We start from the raw sequence: 214 nt of genomic DNA on the forward strand, positions 1-214 counted from the left end.
TGCCCCAGCCAACCCCCCCACTCCTGGGCTCAGGATCCCCCTGCATGGTGCCCAGGACACGGGTCACACTCACCCAGGCCTCCCAGTATGATGCCGATGGAGCTGAGGTTTGCGAATCCACAGAGTGCAAAGGTGGCGATGCTCTCGGCTCGCTCCTGCAGGGCACAGGAGCAGAGGACAGTCACTTCCGCCCAGGAGCAGCACCGAAGCAACC

General features: G+C 64.0%; 1 protein-coding gene across 1 annotated transcript in view; it reads right to left on the minus strand.

Moving 5' to 3' along the window:
• Window positions 1–73: 73 nt before the first annotated feature.
• LOC104499098 (sodium/nucleoside cotransporter 1-like) overlaps window positions 74–214 on the minus strand; it is a gene marked incomplete at its 3' end in the record, with an annotated part of 1,348 nt that continues 1,207 nt past the window's right edge. Inside the window, exon 3 of the mRNA XM_010142559.1 lies at window positions 74–155. Within this exon, the coding sequence (XP_010140861.1) occupies window positions 74–155 (82 nt within the window). The remainder of the gene's footprint in view (window positions 156–214) is intronic.

The sequence above is a fragment of the Buceros rhinoceros genome, unplaced genomic scaffold (genome assembly GCF_000710305.1).
Source record: "Buceros rhinoceros silvestris isolate BGI_N320 unplaced genomic scaffold, ASM71030v1 scaffold36348, whole genome shotgun sequence".
In the NCBI taxonomy this organism is placed as follows: Eukaryota; Metazoa; Chordata; class Aves; order Bucerotiformes; family Bucerotidae; genus Buceros; species Buceros rhinoceros.